Source organism: Nelumbo nucifera, chromosome 2, assembly GCF_055504915.1.
Source record: "Nelumbo nucifera cultivar China Antique chromosome 2, China Antique-T2T, whole genome shotgun sequence".
Classification (NCBI taxonomy): Eukaryota; Viridiplantae; Streptophyta; class Magnoliopsida; order Proteales; family Nelumbonaceae; genus Nelumbo; species Nelumbo nucifera.
Genome location: NC_142650.1, coordinates 42,855,124 through 42,872,487, shown reverse-complemented (window position 1 = coordinate 42,872,487; position 17,364 = coordinate 42,855,124). Strand labels below are relative to the sequence as shown.

The 17,364-nt window shown below is 35.8% G+C and overlaps 1 protein-coding gene across 3 annotated transcripts; it reads left to right on the top strand.

Moving 5' to 3' along the window:
• The first annotated feature begins 1,848 nt into the window (after positions 1–1,848).
• On the top strand, positions 1,849–10,103 carry LOC104599336 (adenylate kinase 1, chloroplastic-like). Of its 3 annotated transcripts, XM_088899454.1 has the most exons (5): positions 1,849–2,399; positions 6,178–6,318; positions 7,703–7,975; positions 8,219–8,268; positions 9,738–10,103. In XM_088899454.1, the coding sequence occupies exons 1-5, from the start codon at positions 2,088–2,090 to the stop codon at positions 9,838–9,840; spliced, it is 879 nt and encodes a 292-aa protein (XP_088755580.1). In that variant the 5' UTR covers positions 1,849–2,087; the 3' UTR covers positions 9,841–10,103. The 3 variants fall into 3 exon arrangements, with proteins under 3 accessions (XP_088755580.1, XP_010260142.1, XP_010260141.1); XM_010261840.3 differs by lacking the exon at positions 8,219–8,268 and having other exon boundaries at positions 1,851–2,399; XM_010261839.3 differs by lacking the exon at positions 9,738–10,103 and having other exon boundaries at positions 1,866–2,399; positions 8,219–8,529.
• The last annotated feature ends 7,261 nt before the right edge of the window (positions 10,104–17,364 follow it).

The following is a 17,364-nucleotide window of genomic DNA, read 5'->3' as shown; positions in this document are numbered from 1 at the left end:
TGGTTTCTTACAATCTTCGTATCGTATTGGAGTCTTCTTGATATGCTCCTATGAGGGTGTTTTGGGGTTTTGATCGGTTCAGAGGGTGGATGGATCTTAAATTGGTCCCTCTGACCCAGATTTGGGAAGAAAATAAAAAAAAAAAAAACTATCATATTGACCGGTGGTGTATCGATATTTTGAACCTTGTTCAGCGGCTCGCACATCCTGACAGCAACTTCTTGAGGGCATTAAAAATCCCAATTGGAATGAATTCTGATAATTCAATACGCCCAAGTATCTGGACTGAAAATCAAGACGGCCGCATTCCACCTTGTTTGATCCCAGCAAAATCTTGCGAAAAAAAGTCATTTGCCCAAGAGCTCTGTACGATACACAGTAGATTGATTCTGGGTGAGAAGGGGAGTATTTTGAACTGCCGAGTATTTATCATGGTTTTTAAAATTGACCCAGTGACCGAACTGGTCAGGGGTCCGGTTACCAGGTTAAAAGGTCTGACCGTTCGAACTGAACGCTTGGCCTTTTTTGATAGAAAAATAAAAAATAAAAAATGGTCAAAATCATTTAAACGGTTAACCGCCTGGTTCAGCGGTTTGCTGACCAAAATCAATGGTTTTGGGGAGAAATCCGGTTTTTAGGGAAAATGGAACTGGACCGGTTCTTGGTTTTTTCAGTCCGACTGTTTGGTCCGGTCTGGTCTGATTTTGAAAACCATGGTATTTACACAAAAAAAAGATTATTTTTTCTTACTCTAATAACGCTCAAACCTACTGTGTATTGTAATGCAACATTGCAACCCACTTAAATATCAAGCCTAAATCTCAAGCAGACTGGAGAGGGTCAGACCGTTTCATGTCAGCACTATATATACATATTTAATTTATATTTTTTATTTTAAAAATGTTAAAAATTGCAATATGAGACCAAAAAAGCATTTTTTTTTCTCACAAAAATAGTGGGGTAAAGTGCCTATGGCCCTTTGAATACATAAATTTCAAAAAATTACCCAAAAAAAATTAAAAAAAAGATCATCATAATTAGACATTGGAGTGCAAAGTTACTGCTTCTAAAAGTATTGGGAGTGCAATCATGACTGGGTGACAGTTTGAACGGTTAAACTTGAATCAAAGTATGTTACATTCTCATTAGCATATGCAAAAAAAAAAAAAAGTGTTTGGAGTGCAATGGGTTTGATGATGTTTATAAAATAAAGGGTTTTGAAAACTAAAACAGCATAATAATTGTGAATTGTCAACTCACGCCTTATTGGTAGAAAAGACTTTTTTAATGAAAAAGCAAACGCCAGACGAGCACAGTCTCTAACCAACGCGGAGCCGTTGCGTTGCTGAATGTGCTGATGCTGATTGGTTGCTGACCAGAAACGTAATGGTGTTTTTGGGAACATCTCCCATTGACATCATCGGTTCTGGTGTATCATCGGGAGATATTCTCAATATACAGCGGGGATCTGCTGTAGGACATTGTGAGGCGGGTCTTTGTGGGGAGGAGATGTGATCTGAGAGATCCGAGCGGTTAAATGCACGTTATACTATAGATGACATCTCCTCCCAATAAGGACCCGCCCCATAATGTCCCATAGCAAATCCCCGCTGTATATTAAGAATATCTCCCGATGATAAAACAAAACTAATGACGTCATCATCGGTGCTTGTGGGGAGGAGATGTGAATTTCCTACTCAAATTATTCCAAATTTTCCACCCACGTCTCTACCCACCAACTATCAAACCTAAAACAACATCCCCCATGAATGATGAGGTGCGCACCTGTAATACTGTGTGGGTAGGGATGCGGGAAGAGTTTAGATAGTGGGTAGGAGATTCGATCTCGCATTCTACGGAGAAACAAACGGAGCCTACCCTACCAGGTACCGATTCTAGAATAGGAAGCTAAAGACCAGAGAAATTCACAAAACTCACAGCTAGGTTAACACTTGCTAACTTGCCATTAAAACCCGCCGACCGCTCCCTACTCCCTTTCTTCGTCCAACTGTCTTAAAATCTCTGTTGCAATTGTTCTGTTGCACCTCTCTTCTCTCAGTTTGTCTGCAGCTCTTATTTGTTCTGCCATGGCGGCTTTGAACCGCCTGCTTAGAGCGAGAGGCTCACCCTTGTGTTCTGAGACTTGTGTTAGGAGCTTATGTTCGGCTGTATTTTCCGAATCTCAGCCCCGCGTTCCGCCTTCCATCTCCCGTCACAAGTCTCTTCCTCTATGTCGAGATGTCGGCGACAGGAACGTCCAGTGGGTCTTCCTCGGCTGCCCCGGCGTTGGCAAGGGCACTTACGCCAGTCGCCTCTCCAACCTCCTTGGCGTCCCTCACATCGCCACCGGGGATCTCGTTCGAGAGGAACTCTCCTCCTCTGGACCTCTATCACGACAGGTTAGTTAGGGTTTCTTTTCCGCTTTGTTATTGCTTTTATTTTCTTCTTTTTCATCTTTCTAGTTTGGTAGCATAAGCAGATGAGATCTGTTTGCTTGGATCGATGGATCCGTCTCTAAGCTCTCTTTGGAGCTGGTAAGAAAGAACGCACACTGCAAATGCTTTCTATGTAGAGAAGAGAGTGCATATATCAATCGATTAAACGATTTATGCGTATCTCCCCATTAATTGGTCACTGAGTTGTTCTTCCTGGAGACGTAATTAATGATGTCGTGGAATTGAGGTTAGAGCTAGAGCTTGCTGAGTCAAAATTTTTATCACCTAGAACATTTAAGAATTATATCCTGCGAGTTAGGATGCTATTTAGTGTAGCACACTTTCTCAAACTAACTACGTTGGCATTTGGCAGTGGGTCGCACTCAATTCTTTTTTGGAAACTGGCATGAACTGACCTTTGTGGGCCTACATGGTACCCGAATTGATTTGATCATCATGAAAGGATGCCAATATAAATGTCATTTCTCAAATTGGAAGGAGTTTATTTTCCATTGAAGTATGTGGAAACTTAATTAATAATTATAGCACCCGGATTTGTATTGTCATCATATCTATAAAAGTCTTTTCTTTTTTTTTTATTTCCCTCGGTTTCTTATCCTTACCTTATTAGCTTCTTTCGTTCTTTTTTTTATTTTTCTTCCTTGTTTTTGTTTTGATTGATATATCTTTTCCTTCTTCAGATTTTGCCTTGGTTCATCTTGGCAAATCCTAAAATAACTTGGTCAAAACAACTCTGACAAGCTTTTGTGTAAGGTGCAAGCCTGCAAGGTAAGGCATTAGTCTAAACAAGGTGAAGCACAACCTTTGAGAAAAACATTGAGAGAATAACTTAATATACAAGAATATGAAAATCAAAATTCTGAAACAAATAGTATATTTCAAAAAGCCTGTTAGCTTAATTGGTTGGGGTGAAGCATCACTTCTGAAACAAACAAGGTGAGGCACACCTACAAAATAAACCTTGCTAGTCAGCCTCCCAAATAAGAAACGAGGTGAAGCACCACTTGTGAAACAAACAAGGTGAGGCACACCTACAAAATAAACCTTGCTAGCCAGCCTCCCAAATAAGAAACAAGGTGAAGCACCCTTCTGAAACAAATGAGAGAATCTAACACAAAGGTTGTAGCCTCGAATGTTAAGGCCCTACATATGCTAAACTGTTTAAATTGTTCAAATATCATGGGAACAACCTGAAATATAATAAATTACCCATTAAACATCAAATTCAAAGTTGAGTGGTGAGACCAAACTGGTGTGTCCTGTGTAAGTTGAGTGGTGAGACTGCCTTTCACCTTCTAATACCTTGCCCTTTTGTCTGTTTTATTTGGAATTGGTTTGCTTCCCTTTTTGGGTGCAGGTGGTCTTCTCCTGACAGGGTGGAAGGTTTATTCAGCCCTAATGATATTAGTGGCATGAAAAGGAGGGGTAGGATTCTATGGAGGTGTACTAGAGCAGCAATACTTGGGACTGTTTGGGAGGAAAGAAATGATAGAATATTTGAAGGAAAAGAAAAATGCAAGGAAGCTTTAGTCGAAACAATAACATTGAGGGTGGCACATTGTGTAAAAAGCTTGAAGTTGTTTTCAGCTTTTAAGGTCGAAGACTTTTTCAGGGTTTGGGGACTTATTGTTGCCTCCTCATCTACGAGAATAGTTTTGAGGCATGGTCTTCTCCAATAAATGGTTGGAAGAAGCTGAACTTTGATGGGAGTTGTGTGGGTAACCCAGGCTCTTCAAGCATTGGGGGGGCCATTAGAGATGAAAATGGACTCATTATTTCTCTGTACTCCGGTCCTGTGGAAGAGGGTGATGTGGCAAGGGCAGAGTTTCTAGCTGCAGCATATGGGGTTGAGAAGGCTAAAGAGTTGGGTATTAATAGACTCATCATCGAGGGGAGAATCCAAAACTGTGATAAAGTGCTTGCAGAAAGGGGAAGGGGTGACATGGCAGTTGAAGAATGATTTCCAAAGACTTAAATGGATGTCAAGGAACATGTCAATCCAGGTGGGATAGGTTAGGAGATCTGCCAACAGTTTGGAAGATAGTTTAGGAAAGCAAGGGGTTCAAAGAACACATATGTTTTGGGCACATTTGTAATTCTGTCCTGGGTCAGCTTACGAAAGCTGATTTCTTTCACAACTTCTTGTTGTATCCTAAAGTTTTTTAATTAATGAAATCTTTTCAAAGCTATTGATCAAAAAAACATCAAATTCAAAGTTATTTCATCAATATTAACAAACTGGGTACTGAAAAAATAAAAAATAAATAAATAACAAACTGGGTGAGACATCCTCAAAATGAGTCTTGCTTGACATGCGATTTTAGATGGAGTTCGTTCTCAAATCTGAAGGCCAGTTTGTTTACAGAAGTTGTGTAGTGGGAAGTTATACAAAGGAACATGAAATGGGAAAATGTGCAATGGGGTTAGGATGTAAGAATTTCTATTTGTCTTAGGTATTTATTATGCTACTTAGGATGTAACCCATGATGCAGAAGCTATAGGAATGTGGAACAAAAAAATACATCTCTTTTGTGGGAAGATAATTCTTTTAAGTTCTGCATGTACGCACTTCCCTTTATGACTTGTCAATCTTTAATTTAGGGTCTTGATTAACATAACGGGTTAGAGAACATCATGAGACCTCTTATGGGAATTAAGAATTTCAAATAAGGACTTCTTATTAATTGGAATACATTTTCATAGTCTAAGAAAGTAGTAGAAATTCAAATAAAGGCATGTACATGACTTTTTAAATTAATGAATCTTTTCTGTGTTGCTGATAAAAAAAATCAAATAAAGACATCTACCATTTTTTGTTTGGACCGCAAAGCTCAGGTAGCACATCTATCCCCGTTCTTCTTTTTAGTATAAATTTGATTTTACTGTGAAAAGGAAACCAAAAGATCTAACTTAAGATTTAAAAGTCAAATTGTGAATTTCCATCTAGAGACAATAATTCTAAACTAAGATGGCCTAAATGCTTTTAAAAGCTGAATTACTTGCTATTCTCCAAGGTTTGAAGTTTGGTATCTCATTTGGATGGTATGGATTCACAGTTGGAGACTTGTAGTGGTATAGTTTTCATTGTTCTTGGGTCATTAGATATCTATTAAGAGAAGTGAAGAGAGATTGATGTAGCGTCAACTGGTTCAGTTAGGTTGGATGCTAGTCTAACTGATATTAGCAACTAACTATATAATTGGATCAGTCAGGTTTAGGTTGTGCATGGTCAAGTTGCATTACCCACAAAATAAGTAAATTTGTTCTTAGCTCTCATAGATGTCACTGATTGTGAGAAATAAAGACACATGATTAGGATGCCACCACTAATTGGTTCTCCATCTAACAGAAGATCTAGATATGTTAAGTCTGGGTTTACTCTCTTTGAAGAATGACGTATATCTTCTCTACAACTATCCTTTCATTTGGGATGTTGGAAGTCTGCAACAAATGTACTGCTTTTTCTGATATTCTCTGAGCTGGTTGATTTCAAGCTGTATCACAAGTTCACAACTGCCAACAGTCCTTTGTTCCTCCCATCTAATTTTGGCATTCCCTTCTTATGGATTAGGAATACTTTCTTTAAACTATTATAAGGGTTTGTGGGGTTCATTAGTCCAACTGATGATTAAGGGTTGTATATTTAGTTTAAGCTAATGATTTACCAGTTAGTGTTATTCTCTTTTGTGTATTTATTTATTTTCTTTGTTGCCTTTTGCAGCTTGCGGAGATTGTAAATCAAGGGAAATTGGTTTCTGATGAAATTATTATAAGGTTACTGTCTCAACGGCTTGAAGCTGGGGAAGCTAAAGGTGAATCAGGATTTATTCTTGATGGTTTCCCACGAACAATTAGACAAGCGGTGAGCACTATTTTGTTGATAAAGTCCATACATTGCAAAGTTAAATTAAATATCCACTTTGAAGGCACAATATGGTAAAACATTATGTTAAATGGACAGTTCAAAATGGACACCATACCCACATAAGACATTTGTGGACATTAACATCAAAATGATACTTGATGGGACTTTTCTTTTTAACAACTGTCCTGTTGTGTATAGCATCCATTAAAAGATCTAACTTAAAGCTAAAATATAGCAGCTGACTCCCTAAACCCTAACCCTCTTTTTAGACTTGCCAAAGTCTGACACTTCGTACCTGGGTTAGGTTCTGACACCTGTACCGATATCCATGTAACATAGGTAAAATGTGTAGGCTAAGTCTTGTTATAGGGGCTTGTAGAGAATGTGAATAAGCCAGAGTCCCTGTTTCTGTTGTAAATGTTTATGGCTAAAGGTGAGGGGCCATAATTTGATGCTTCTTGTCTAGGTGTACTCTAAGCCCCCCCTCCCCCCCACCCTGAGAAAAGGAAAACCTTTTTTCAATAACCTTAACAAAATGGATCAAGAAGTTATTCTTTTGTCTTGTTGTCAATTATGAGTTTGGGTGCAGGTATCTAGGAGTTGGATCTGTATTACACAAAAATTCTTGGATATGGACTCAGCCAAATTTGGTCTGCCAATTAGTATAGATCATGACTCAAAGTATTGATACACCTCTGTGTATCGTTACTTTAACTGATACACTTTTTTTTTTGTTTTTTCTTTTTCAAATTTTAGTTTTAAGTATAATATATATATTATTTAATATAAAACGGAGATTGTAAAAACACCGGTAAACAGGTGTATTGGGGCGCAAAGATACGACACGATGTGTTGATACTTTTGACCTTGGTATAGATGGACACAACGAAGATAGGAAATGGATATTTGCTTTTCAGTCATGCAATAACCTATGTGTAAATTTATTCCAATATTAATATCCAAAAATAAATAAATTTTCTATAACAAAGTAAATCAGCTTGTCTGCTGTCTGTCAGGGGCATTTACATAAGCAGTCTTATATAACAGTATTTACTGATCAGATGCTTTATAGACATCACAATCTAGTTAAAGAGTTTACCCATTGATTGACTATATTGTTATTGAGTATTTGTAGCATGCATCTTGTAGAGAACAGGAATTTTAGTAGTTATATTTTCTGGGAATATGACAATTTACCCCATGAACTTGTTCTTGAATTGCACATAGAAAAAAGAAAATCTTATTCTTGAATTATTATTGTTAATTTGTTAATAAAGATTCTTCATGCACTTTCATTCATTAAAAAAAAAAAAAAGATTTTTCATGCACTGTAAAAGTTCCCTTGGCCTATTTAGCTTACTTCTCTTTGTTTTTTCTGTAGGAGATATTGGAGGAAGTGACTGACATTGACTTGGTGATTAACCTAAGGCTCCGGGAAGATGTACTGCTCGAGAAATGCCTTGGAAGAAGGATTTGCAGCCAATGTGGAGGGAATTTCAATGTTGCTTCCATTAACATCAAGGGTGAGAATGGGAACCCTGGCATATACATGGCACCACTTCTTCCACCTCCGAGTTGTGCTTCAAAGCTCATCACTCGATCTGATGATACAGAAGAAGTTGTAAAAGAACGACTCCGTGTGTACAATGAAATGGTATTATTCTATCTTAACCTAGTATTATCACTGCTTATGCTACAGTTTGAAAGATAGCTCCAATGCAAATTTGAGGTAATTCAATAATTGATCCATGTGTGTGAAAGTGATATCTTGTATTCCTATTGAGAGAAACTTTTTCTCCACTCTCAGATTTGGTTATGCTTGGGATGAACTTTTACTTTACATCATTTATATGAAATAATCATAAAGAAAGCCTAACAGTGTATTGTTCTTTCAAAGGAAACTGCATATTTGGGACAAAAAGCAAGAAGAATACAGTACAAGAAAAGGTCAAAAAGCTATGCAAATTCTCAAACCTATTTTTACTGGAACTGTAGAACTTCTGAAGCTTTTGATACCTTAGCTTCTTTTTTCTCCTGCTGGTTGGATTTGATTTCGTTAATAAAAAAAGGACATTTTATTTGAGAATATTTTTAACATTTTAAAGGGTAAAAGCATCTGAACATAACTAAAGTTGAAAGGAAATATGTAGCTTCAATTGCTATGATGATCATGGCCTCATGGGTTGCACATTTAAGCCCCAGTTTATGTTGGAATACTTTCCATTCTCTTTTTTGTTTTATTTGGCGGTGTGGGGGGGGGGGGGGGGGCTACTGAGTTTCTTTTTATTATAGGTTTTTGGGGAAGTGCTAGATGTTTCTTGTGAAGGGTATTGAGAAGGGCGAGAGACAGGCCTGTTGGAGTGTTTGTATTCTTTTTCCTAATTAAAAGAAAATTTATTTTAAAGAAAAACAAAAATGGAACAGAAAGAGTTTTGTAGCTCAAGTGGAAAAGAGTCCCCAAAAGTCCAAAACCAGTGTTCTAAGAAACGACCCAGAAATGGAACAGCGTTTCCATCAGAGTGGTGGGTCAGTGGTTCAACTATTTAGGTCAAAAGGGACGATCTGTGACATCATAAATATAATATTTCAAACATAGAAAATAGATAATATTACAAAAAAAAATGCAGAAAAAACTGGGCATATCTCTAATATTATATATTCATCAATTATCACAAGTGTTATAAAAACTGATAAAAAAACAAGTGTTATAAATGGGAATTATTGTTATTAATGATGGAAATGGCAAAAAATATAAAAAACAGAAAAAGAGAATTAATATCTAGCAGTTCATCTGGTCAGATCACTGGGTCATTGACTGAGTCTTGTACTCTTATTATTATTTTGCAAGGAAGCGGTTTGGGGGTGAAACAAACCTGGAACTCTGGCTGGGCGATGGGTTGACCAGTCTGACCGACTGGAATATGTTGCCCAAAATAGCAACCTAGTAGAAAAATTAGATTTACTTATGAGTAATCTATGAAATAACAAGTTTGACATAATAAACACCATCTGGCCGATGTATTTGTCATTTGCAGTTTCCAAATGGAGCAGAGCTGAAAAAGTTAAATGAATGGACATTCATGATCATCTGATTTATCAAGTTTTCCACATGTTAAAGCTCTCTCTCTCTCTCTCTCTCTCACTCACACACACACACACACGCACAGCTCTTACATTATTATCAGCCAAAGGAAACATTCATTCCAAATGTATCGCATCTGCTGATGATTTAGCCAATGGACAATCAACTTGGTATTCTCTTGGAGGAATTCATACTGACGTTATCTGCACTTAAACACTCAGATGTACTCATAATTAACTATTTTTTTAAAAGAAAATTATATGGTATCATCATCGTCATTATTGAGAAAGTTTCACCTGGTGATTTACGGACCAAAATTGTCTTGTTCATGCAGAGTCAACCTGTGGAGAAGTTCTATCGCAACAGAGGGAAGTTGTTGGAATTTGATCTACCAGGAGGGATCCCAGAATCATGGCCAAAGCTGCTGCAAGCTCTGAATCTTGATGACCATGATGAAAAACAGTCTGCAGCGGCTTGAGATGAGGTCCTTCGCATGTTTGTGCTGTAACATGCCGAGTAATTTTGACATAAAAGAACCATTCTTTTTCCTTGAAATAAAACTTTGAAATGCAGTCTGTCTTTTTTTTTGATAGATGAAATGGAGCCTGTCAAGTCAGGCTCTTTGAGATGTGTAGCAGAAGAGAACTACTGGTGTATTATTTGGAAAACACGGCATTAAATATCACAATTATTTATTTGAGTGTTGATTGTTTCGGGTTTCAAAGAATCTGTGTTTGGTATTAAATGTTGGAACTGGGTTCTCTAATTTAAGTTTGCTGTGATTCTTGGATGTTGATCAAGAAATTTTATTTTGGTGCTTGTTGAAGTGCACAAGGCAAATTAAAATGTGGATGTGTATGGCTTATTCTAACCTCAAGCTCGCTGGATAGCAATGTCCGGATCTCTTACAAGCAAAATTTATGCTCACATAGAATTCTAACGCACATGGGGAATATCTCTTGCACATTTATGTCAAATTCAGGGGGGATGTTCTCAATGTGCGTTGGATTCTATGCTTTTTGAGTGTGCAGAGTTTTTGTTTGTAGGGAACCTTATTGTATTTTATTTGAGCGTGGTAAGGTTCAAGTATCGATACATCTTATTGGTATTAAGCTTTTATTTTTTTTAATTAGTTTTTATATAATTTTTATTAAAAAAGAGGGGTCTCCAAGAAGTCTAAAAGGCATGATATGATACCGGGCATATTGTATCGTACAAGTAAAAACTCGATTCACCAAGTTGCAAATTGGGAATATATAATATATAAGTTTAAAAAACGGTTAAAACTGTTGAACGGTTCAAATGATTCAACTGCCCGGATCAATGATTTATTGACTAAGTCAATTTTTTTTTTTTTTTTGCAAATATCCGGTTACCTGACCCATTTGCTGTATATATCAAGAATTTCCTTTCATGGCTATGAGGCTCTTGTGTCAACCAATTGGCTTATGCCAACTGTCCTATCAGATTAAACAATATCTTTTTTTGATAAATTATACCCTATTTTCAGGACCACCAAGAAGGTAAATGCTACGTACCCATCCTCTTTCAATCAGGACTGTTCAGTGGGTAGACGAGACACTCACAGTCATTGATTGGATTCTTTGAGCACTTGTAACCTTTTGATTTGCAAAGGTTGGTCTCTGTCCTGTTCTTGGAAGGGAATGTGAAGAAATTATCTATCATTTATCATTTTCCACCTGTCAGCATCCATGTCCATTTATTTCTTATATATAATCCATACATCCGCGCTTTATATATTGTATCGTATAAGCCTAAAAACTGTCAAAACTGTTGAACGGTTCAACTGTTTGAGTCAGTGGTTTGCTGATTAAATCAATGTTTTTTTGCAAATATCCGGTTTTGGAGAAAAATAGAACTGATCACTTGACGGGTTCCTGGTTTTTCTGGTCTAATTTTGAAAACCATGCCTTTAATGCATATAAACCAAATAAAGCAAAAACTATAATAAAAATAAAATAGTGTTAAGAGTATCATCCTACATTATCCTTGCAAGTCATGGTTTTCTTACCGTTTCTATATGTACTATCAACTGATTTGTTTACTTCTGATTTGGTGTTTTTAACATGGTTTCCACATTTTGTTTCTAAAGGCTCAGTTTTGAAAGAGTACAAATACATACAAAATAGGGAGAATGAAGGTTCTGCCCTGGGTCAGAATTTCTGAGCCCAAAGTACAATTGGAGTAGGTGCCAGCTCGGAATTGATGCCAATTAGGCATTGGTGTATAGAATGGGGGCTTTGACATTTTGAATGTTTATAGCTCTGCAGTGGAATCAAAAATCTGCATTGGACGTGTCTGTACTTTTCCATATAAAATAATAAGATTTTGCACAAGTTATATATTTGTATTTATACTCCTTCCAAACTGAGCCTAACGGATCCACAGTGGTAAATTATAATACCTTTTTCTTTGGTAATTTTCTATAATTCTACTTGACAAAAAGAATTAGAGATCTAATTTTAACATTAGGGTGGTGCAATAATGAACAAATTTTCTGCATAAAAAGATATAATAAAGGGTTCGACTATAATATGAAAAATATACGATATCTGAAAAACTTTTGATCAGTCAATTGGAATCATAAAAGTGATAGTTAATTAGGTGTTATTTATCAAAATTCATGGGTGGGTTTTGATTGGTCAAAACTCTTCCTATACCATATTTCCTATAATAAATATTTTTGTTGACATTCAGCATCCAGCCCTTGAGTTGACATCATTTCCTTATGAATTTAACATTATGAGGAAGATATTCTCGGGCTGGATGTCATGCTTTTAGTGTTTTTACTTTTAGGAGATTCAGGCTCCTTGCTCTACAGTCTCTAATTAGTTGTGACCACAGGAATTGAAGTGAGAGAATATATCATGAAGCATCATTCATTCCTCCCTCGTTGGATTTAGACATACATGGCCTCGCGACGTTGAAAGTGAAAGAAGAATATATGTATCGTGATTGATAGATTGTGGTGGGAAGCTGGAATTTCAATTCTCAAATGTGGACCATCTGATAATCAGATGTATCTCTTACTGGCCAATTTTTTGTGTAATTAAGGTCTTGTTCGCTTTTTGATAAGTTATTTATCCAGGTAAATATAGTTATCTAGGTAAATTTTTCCTGGAAAACACTTACCTGAGGTCTTCAACTTTACAATGTGATTTTCACATGAAAAACCGATAAATTATGTTTGGTGAGAATCCTGGAAACCGATAACTTTACAATGTGATTTTCATTCAGCTGAAAAATTGACTTTCTGATGATGCTGATTTTAATAGTTTCTTCAAAATGGTTCAGTAAAAGCAATTCAATCAAAGTTGATGCCCCCTAATAATGAGCCCTAAAATGCAAGATACAACAACGTAACTACATTGTTGCAAAAAGCACAAACAAATGTGACAAACAATTTGGATTAGCTGAACGTGATTACCATTTAACGAATTGTGGAACCAATGATAATGCCCCATGTCAGCCATAAATGCCAAGTGATAGATTGAGTGATTGTGGATCCCATGTTTTTATGGTTGGGTGTGGTGTTATCATTAGAGCCCGTTTGGGAGGATTTCTGCATTTGGGGTGCCTTGTGTTAATTGAACTGGAATGGTTGAGCATTGATGTTCTGGAAAAGCTACTCAAAGTGGCTTCATATTTTAGCATTCGGAAAGATAGAAGTGAGTTTGTTTGTTTGTTCTGGAGCCTGATATCTGAAATTGCAATAATTATATTAAAAGATATATTGGTATTAGTGAACTTTTCTTTACTCTGAACTCTGAATGCAGGGAATGTATTTTTGAATTCTAAATTTTGAATTCTGAAAATGATCAAATATCCATTTTGATTTTATATATGAAAGTTTTTGTTTGTCTTTTTTGGTGTATCAATGGAAAATAAAAAATTGTATGATTGCACTTTAAGAAATAAGAAATAAGAGGAAACGAACAACCATTTTTTTCTTAAAGTTAAAAGATTCCTCTTAAGAAATAAGAGTTCAGAGGAAACGAACAAGCCTCATGGTAGGTTGTTGTTGGAGCTATGGTTTAAACAACACTAATGAAAAAAAATAAAACCTTATCCTTTGTCCATATATATAAATGTTCTCTGTTTATTTGAATCATTCAAATTCCAATTCAATTCTAAGGTTGTGTTTGGTTGCATTGTTGCAAAACTATGGTAGTGCAAATTCTGATTTATTTTTGTTACAAAAGTTATCTTATTTTGTTTGATTGCAGCATAAATGAATGAAGTAAAATAAAACCTGAAGCAGAATGAGGTAAAATCCAAAACAAAATTAAACTAGAATTTGCATTCATTTCATTTGCAATCTCATGCATTTATATCACATTCTGATCCAATAATACATTTCAATCTTATATATTTACAAAAGGAGTCATATATTTCAATTTTACGGGGGTTACACTCAAGTCATTTTATTTATGATATCTGATATCAAATTCACTTGGAAGTTTTTTATTTTTAACTCATGTTCCTTAAAATACCCCCAACCTACCCTCGAAAAGATTAAAATCAATTTTTGATACAGACGTAGAATATTTATTGTGTATTCATTCACTGTGCTTATAATGCTTCACCTACTACAGCCAGACTCCAAAACTAAGATCTAGATATATAACATACTAGATGAAACCCGTGCGATGCATGAGATTTATCAAGAAAAAGTACAACATGCTAGTGGATTTTTCTGAGCTCCCAAACTAGGATATGGATATATAACATATATGATCTTTATCTGCTTGTTGTAAAGTCTCTAACTTGTTGTAGCAGAGACCTAGAGTCGACATGTGAATGATTGCTTCCAGATGACTAGTGGACGAATTGTGAATGTGAGAGCATGTGGAACAACCCAGAAAAGAGATACAGACGAATAAATATAATTGAAAAGATTCAAAGAGAGAGTGAAAAAAGAGGTAGAGGGAACCTCCACGTAATAACCACATACACAAAGGTCAGGTCGAGTTTGCTTGTTTCAGGCCAGAAAAATAAAGCTTGTGGAGGCTGGGTGAGAAGAAGATGCGAAATCGATGCCCTAAAAGTAAAAAATAAAAATAAAAAAGAAAGATGCAAAGGTAAGTAGACGTTGACACAGCCGGAATAGCCACTCAGTCACTCACCATCCCTTACTTTTATTTTCCCTGTAGAAACCATTGATAGACACGATATACCTTTAGAAATGTCTAGAAACGGTTACACATCCTAACTTGTGTTGTATTCGCAAATCCAAAATTTTGTTCGGTTTGGATAAGAATGCAAATACAAATTTGTATAGTATAAATCAATGTTTTTAAACCATTATTGATTCAGACAGTCGGACTATTTGGCTCGAAAATTATTCAGGCAATCAGTTTTATTTTATCTTAAAATTGATCTTTAATAAAAAATTGTTGAATTAGCCAATAACCCATTGACTTAAGCAGTCGAACCATCGATTCATTCAACAGTTTTTTTTTTTTTTTTCTGCCAAAACAGGCCATTTATTTAAAGCAGGCAATCAAACCATCAACCCAGAAACCGGTGCCCATAACTACTCCGTTCCGGATTGATTTTTAAAACGTTGGTAGAAATACAAACAACCTTGATGATTGGGATTCAAAAGAATTCGTACAGTAATCCATTCATCTAATGGATCTATGAAACGAGGCTCTAAATGGGCCCATTTACCTAGAATAGATTTATTGGGTTTTATCCGTGGGGATTTGATCATGACGGGTTTGGATTGAATATATCCACCATAAAAAATGACAAGGGTATCATAGAATCGCAATTTTGGTTAGAGAATAAACATTGGGCCCACCACAATATACCAAATCCCTGGTTTTACCTGCTACAAAATGCACAACTTTGACCAACTCCAGTGGATAACTGGATACGATTGCCCTTGCCCCAATTTCCGTTCTGTTTTCTGTTTCTCTTTGAAGCAATTCTAGTCATACGGGATTATAGTTATATGGGCACAACCATTATCTTCAATTTAAGAGATATGAAATATAACTGTTCATGGACCACGTAGCCCGATGGACTGACTCAGCCTGGCCGTTCTTAATTTGGCTTGGACAATGTTTTAGTCCAATGGGCTCGGGTTTTAAGCACCAGGCCCGATTAATCAATATTATTTTATTAAATAACATTTAAGTAGGAGTAGGACTTTTTATGTCGAGACTGAGCTTTGAGCTTTATATAAAGGTTGGGCTCAGACTTAAGATTTAGGCTTAATAATTGAGCAAGACTCAGGTTCGGGCCTAATTAGGCAAAGCCTGGAATGTGAATAGGTCTAATATATAGTACAACTTTATTGCTTTTATTTGAACTTATCAATTAAGAATAATCAGTTGAAAGCTTTGGGATGCTTTGAAGTTTGAACCTAACTGTCAAGTTGGTAGTTGGCACTAAAACTTTTGTGGTATTCTCATTTTCATGGATCATGCTTTGACCCTTTACCAACATGATCTCACACTGCACATCTCATACACGGCGGCGGTGAATCCCACTTTTTATGGTGGGTTACAATCTCATGAGTAGATGTGTGGTATTATATAAAGTTGGTAGATGGTTGGAACATGTTTTATTGGCAGGAGATCACAACTCAGTCAAGACAGGCTTTGATGTTGATATATGCATGGAATGGAAGTTAAATGTCTCTTTATACATGTGTATAATAGCTATGCATATGAGATAGAACAAGTGCAGCAAATACAAACATATAACTGTTAACTATTATTTAAGATACCGTTTGACAAGTCTTTTTTGAAAAATCTTCCAGAAGATCTAACAGTCAAAAGACGTAGTGAGAACGACTTTGACAATCCAAAGATTATTTGGTTGGAGGCATGTCTTTTCAAGCAAAAATGAGACGTAAAAAAGACAAAAAACTCCATTTATATCTTCCCGAAATAAGCTCAAATCGAGTTTTCCACATTTTTTTTAAGGGGCATAGTCTTTCAATAAAAAGACCTTAACCTAACCAAACAGAGAATGACCGAAAAAACAAATTTTCAAGCTTTTATAAAACTGACAACCCACGTGAAAAGACATACCAAACAGCAACAACTATGAGAAGGAGGAATTGCTATCAGCCCTCCAATTGAACGTCTTCATCATCAAAACATTGTTATTGACCTCTGGTGCCTACTTTGATCTTGGATTATTATAGACCAGCCCAGACTTGACATGGACCTTTTATTTATTTATTTTTTTTTGGGGGGGTAATAATGAAAGCACCTTTTAATTTTACTTCTCCTGAGTCGTGATGACAAGATTGCTTGGGTGTCTTTAGCCCTGGACTCAATCATTGCGTTTAATTGACTTAGCAACCAAATCAGGTGTAACGCCCCTACTTTTCAAATGCTGTACGAAACAGATAGCTAACTACCACTAATAGTTGAGAGAGAGGTTGAAATAGAAATAAAAGTTGCTGTTCATCATCAACATCCTTGGCAACCTTGTGAAGCCAAGAATGTTGGGATTTGACGTTAATTATTGATCCAAGGAAATGAAATAATTCCACTACCAACAACACCATTTCTTTTGACTTTTATGTTCACGTCTAGGACATAAAAGTTAAAAATTATAATATTTTAATAATATCATATAATATAGATATTTGCAAGTGGAGTCGTTTAAATATTGTAATGTTTAAGTCTAATTAATGAATTGGGACATTCAAAGAACTATAATAGAAAAAGGAGTGCAACTTGGGCATTTTTTTTAAGCTGAAAAAGAAAATCAAAATTTAAGTGTCTCTTTATAAGTTTTACCTTTTTATGTCAGATGGGTCAGATCATGCCATATCAGCCATATGAAAAATCAAATATATATATATGTATATATGTGTATAGACATGTATAAATATATATTTTATTAATAAATAACTATAATTATGTTTTATATGTAATATATGAAATATTTTATATTTAATTTTTATTTATAAA

Bases quoted from the DNA above. Each gene is read 5' to 3' on its own strand.
- LOC104599336 (XM_010261839.3), top strand. From the start codon at position 2,088: ATGGCGGCTTTGAACCGCCTGCTTAGAGCGAGAGGCTCACCCTTGTGT. The intron at 6,319-7,702 runs GTGAGCACTATT...TTTTTTCTGTAG, and splicing joins CACGAACAATTAGACAAGCG to GAGATATTGGAGGAAGTGAC. The intron at 7,976-8,218 runs GTATTATTCTAT...GTTCTTTCAAAG, and splicing joins TCCGTGTGTACAATGAAATG to GAAACTGCATATTTGGGACA.